The 5,000-nt window shown below is 35.5% G+C and overlaps 1 protein-coding gene across 1 annotated transcript; it reads left to right on the forward strand.

Moving 5' to 3' along the window:
• The first annotated feature begins 3,868 nt into the window (after positions 1–3,868).
• Positions 3,869–4,237, forward strand: LOC137621734 (uncharacterized). Its single transcript, XM_068352248.1, has one exon. It carries the CDS (start codon positions 3,869–3,871, stop codon positions 4,235–4,237), a length of 369 nt encoding a protein of 122 aa, XP_068208349.1.
• The last annotated feature ends 763 nt before the right edge of the window (positions 4,238–5,000 follow it).

The following is a 5,000-nucleotide window of genomic DNA, read 5'->3' on the forward strand; positions in this document are numbered from 1 at the left end:
ATATATATATATATATATATATATATATATATATATATATATGATGATGGCTCCTAGGTCTTGCCACCAAGAAATATATTATACTAAGATGGCTGCCTGGTTTGAGCACCAAAATATATTATAATTATATTTATACTTATAGGCTGCTAACATGGAGGAGATGGCTGATTTCAAAAAGAGTTGATAATACAAGTACAATATCTACGAGGAATTCCTGAAGATATTAGAGAGAGGTAAAGAAACTTGATAAAGCCACTTCCTTGAGTGAAGATTATATTATCAGTCGTAAATCCTCCTCGAGTATGAAATTTCAACTGTTGCTACGATCAAGTGTCAAGTATTCGTCAAGCATGGAAACCAGTTCAGTAATAACTATGTGAAGAAGTTCAACAGTTACAGGGGAAGTAGCACTGGTACTGTCCGTATGTAGAATGTGATAGTAGCACAGCAAGAATCATCGAATCAGCCTCCCTCATGTATCGTGAAAGACATGCAGAATATTAATATTGTCTGTTTTAAGTGAGGCAAGAGAGGCCATATAAGTAAGGAATGTTGTTGAATCAACTGTGATTAAGGATAATTTGACTTCACAGAATGTGAAAACGAGGAAACAATCGGGAAAGTTCGACGAGGACATAGTGTAGTGGTAAGAGACTCAGTTCTTTTTAAGATAATAGGAGGTGAAAAGGTTAAACCTATTTGACGTTTGAAACTGTCTTGCGAGTTGGTGACAGGTAATTTTGATTTTGCAGTAAAAGATTCATTGGCTGTTGAAGGAGTAGACGTCCTACTGGGTAATGGGGTTGTTGGAGCGCTATTTGTGCCTTGCCCATTATAACAGAGAAACCATTGAAATATAGTAACACAGCTTAACTCAAGAAGGACTACCCGTATCTGTTCCTTAGTTGTGTGACGTCTAGGACTATGACAAAGAATGTGGCTGAAAAAGAAAAAAAGAAACTGAAGGACTGATGAACTTGGAGCAGATGTTTTCCGAAGAAAAGGGTTCCCTTGATGGTACGTAAGAAGAGAACTCCCGAGTAAGCCCTAGCGAAAAGGAACGACAGAAGAATAGACGAGAACGCAAAAAAGAAATGAACCTGGAAGAAATAGAAAACCCAGCATTAGAAATAGGACAAGTGAGTAGGAAAAGGCTGGTAGGATTGCAACGAAAGGATGGAACATTAACAGAGTTACTACCGCTAGAGAGTTATGGGGTCCTTTGACTGGCCAGACAGTACCACATAGGATCCTTCTCTCTGGTTACGGTTCTTTCCCTTTGCCTACACAGACACCGAATAGTCTGGCCTATCCTTTACAGATTCTCCTCTGTCCTCATACACCTGGCAACACTGTGATTAATAGACAATTCTTCTTCACCCAAGGGGTTAACTACTGCACTGTAATTGTTCAGTGGCTACTTTCCTCTTGGTAAGGATAGAAGAGACTCTTTAGCTATGGTAAGCAGCTCTTCTAGGAGAAGGACACTCCAAAATCAAACAATTGTTCTCTATTCTTGGGTAGTGCCATAGCCTCTATACCATGGTCTTACACTGCCTTGGGTTAGAGTTCTCTTGCTTGAGGGTACACTCTGGCGTACTTTTCTATTTAGTTTCTCTTCCTCTTGTTCTGTTAAAGTTTTCATAGTTTAAATAGGAAATATTTATTTTAATAATGTTACTATTCCTAAAATATTTTATTTTTCCTTATTTCCTTATTTCCTTTCCTCACTGGGCTATTTTCCCTGTTGGGGCCCCTGGGCTTATAGCATCCTGCTTTTCCAACTAGGGTTGTAGCTTAGCATATGATAATAATAATAATAATAATATTGTACTGAGTGCTGGACGAGACGGAGGCACAGGAGTCTCTGACCTATTATTATCTTAAGGATGGTTTGCTTATGAGTAAGCATAGACCCACCGATATCCCTTGGAATGCCAAATGGGGAATATAGTGTCAGATATTGATTCCCGCACCTTTGAGAAGACAGGTGATCGCCGTAGGGCACGAGACGGGACATATGGGATAAGGAAGATTACGTAGAAGACTATGAAATACTTTTTCTGGCCTAGCATGCATAAGGACGTGAGTCAGTGTTGCTGTGAATGTCACGTTTGTCAGACATCGGAAAAGCATAATGAGTGTATCAAGGACTGATAAAAGAGATGTACCGTTGTTGTTGATGGGCACCATAGTGAGTATAGGAATGTGATATCCGGTGTTCCACCGGGTAGTGTTCTTGGCCCATTACTTTTCATATTATATACACATGACATGTGGTTTGGCCTAGAAAACAAGCTTGTTTTATATGCAGATGATGCTATTCTCTTTGCATCAAGTCCATCCCCTGAATGTAGATCTGGGGTTGGTGAATCCCATAATAGAGATTTAGCTAAAATTAGTGCATGGTGCAAATTATGGGGTATGAAGTTGAATCCTAATAAGTAGGTCAAGGACGGCGGCTCCTCAACATCGGGATCTCAGTATTGATAATGTTTCTTTAAATTTGTATGACTTTTAAAATTTTAGGTGTGATTCTCGATGGCAAATTTACTTTTGAGAAACACATTAGGTCTGAGTCTTCTTCAAATGCACAAAAAATTGACTTATTGAGAGAATCTTACAAGATTTTCGGTGATCAATCTATTCTGAAGAAGTGTTTTAATTCTTTCATTCTACCTTGCTTTGAGTATTGTTCTCCTGTCTAGTGTTCAGCTGCTGATTCTCATCTAAATTTGTTGGACAAAAACTTACGGTCTATTAAATTTCTTATTCCTGATTTAGATATCAATTTTTGACACCGTTGTTCAATTAGTTCATTTTGCATGTTGCATAAGATTTTTAATAACTCTGACCATCCTTTGTATTCAAATCTACCTGGACAATTCTATCCTGTTCGTAATAATAGGCAGGCAGTTAATTCTAATAGCCAGGCCTTCATCATGAGGCTAAATACTGCAAAGTATTCTAGAAGTTTTATCCCAGTCGTTACCAAGTTGTGGAATGATCTTCCTAATCGGGTAGTTGAATCAGTAGATCTTCAAAAGTTCAAAGTTGGAGCAAATGTTTTTATGTTGACCAGGCTGACTTGAGTCTTTTTATAGTTTATATATGACATATCTGTTTATAACGTTAATAGTTTATATAAGACATATCTGTTTAGACTTTGTCACTGTTTTTAGAATGATTTATTGTTAATTTATTCTCATCATTTATTTATTTCCTGATTTCCTTTCCTCACTGGGCTATTTTTCCCTATTGGAGCCCTTGGGCTTATAGCATCTTGCTTTTTCAACTAGGGTTGTAGCTTGGCTAATAATAATAATAATAATAATAATAATAATAATAATAATAATAATAGAGTGAGGAGCAGCGCTGGGGAGACAAGGGGTTTTGAGGTGAGAGTAGGATTACACCAAGGGTCTGCTCCGAGCCCATTTATCTTTAACATAGTGATGGACGTCTTAATAGAAGAAGTAAGAGAGGCAGTACCATGGAACGTATTATATGCAGATGATATTGTTTTGTGCGCAGAGAGCAGGGAAGATCTGAAAATGAAATATGATAGATGGAGGCAAGTACTAGAGGACAGAGGAATGAGAATAAGTAGATCTAAGACAGAATATATGTGTACCAGCTTAGGGGAGAACAGATAAAGAGAGTTGATAAGTTTAAGTATTTGGGATCCTTTGTTATTGCAGGAGGAGGTATGGAAGATGAAGTTAAACATCGGGTACAGGTAGGCTGGAACAACTAGAGAGCAGCCTCGGGAGTTCTTTTTGACAAAAGAATACGACTGAGATTAAAAGGAAAATTTCATAAGACGGTGGTAAAAACAGCAATGCTGTATGGAACGGAAACAGCAAGCATGAGGAAGACAGAGGAGAAGAAGATGGATGTGGCAGAAATAAGAATGCTTAGGTCGACGTCTGGGGGGACAAGAAAGGATCGGATAAGAAATGACTACATAAGGGGGTCGACAAAGGTGGTGGAAATATCAAAGAAAGTGCAGGAAGGGAGCCTGAGATGGAATGGACACCTGATGAGGAGAGATGAGGACCACATTGGGAGACATACTATGGAGATGGAGGTTCAAGGAAGGAGAAGAAGAGGGAGACCAAGAAAGAGATGGAGGGACTGTGTGAGAGTAGACTTACAGGAGAAAGGAATTGATGATGCAGAAGCGCAGAATAGAAAAAGATGGAAATGGCTCATTAGCAACAGCGATCTCATATAAAATATATATTATATATATATATATATATATATATATATATATATATATATATATATATATATATATATATATATATATATATATGTATATATATATATATATATATATATATATATATATATATTTATATATATATATATATATATATATATATATATACATATATATATATATATATATATATATATATATATATATGTATGTATATATATGTATATATATATATATATATATATATATATATATATATATATATACATATATATATATATATATATATATATATATATATATATATATATATATATATATATATATAATTTATCACGACTAGCAAATTACGTAAATTAATGAGCTTTAAACCTCACCTGCTTTATATTACATAATTTGATACGCATTAGAAAACCTCCAAGCTGTGAGAATAATAAGCAACTCCTAGACAAAAATATTACGAGAATTTTAAATCTGAGCCAGGCCTAAGACTAAAAAAAATACCCAAAAATAGAACGAAAAACAAACCACCGCAAAAAAAAAAAAAAAAAAAAAAAGATATAACCACTTGTTTCACTAGAAATTAAATCACGAAAACATTTCATTTTGATGAATAAATAAAAAGCGGACACTTTAACACCACAGATAATAAATCTAATTCACACTTACGTATACTTAACTATTACTCCTATGTCCTTAAGCACACACAAGGTTACCGAACGGTTAACACCTAACTCTTTAACCTAATCTCATATGGCCAGTCACAAAAACC

The sequence above is a fragment of the Palaemon carinicauda genome, chromosome 28, assembly GCF_036898095.1.
Source record: "Palaemon carinicauda isolate YSFRI2023 chromosome 28, ASM3689809v2, whole genome shotgun sequence".
NCBI lineage: Eukaryota > Metazoa > Arthropoda > Malacostraca > Decapoda > Palaemonidae > Palaemon > Palaemon carinicauda.

Bases quoted from the DNA above. Each gene is read 5' to 3' on its own strand.
- LOC137621734 (XM_068352248.1), top strand. From the start codon at position 3,869: ATGAGGAAGACAGAGGAGAAGAAGATGGATGTGGCAGAAATAAGAATG.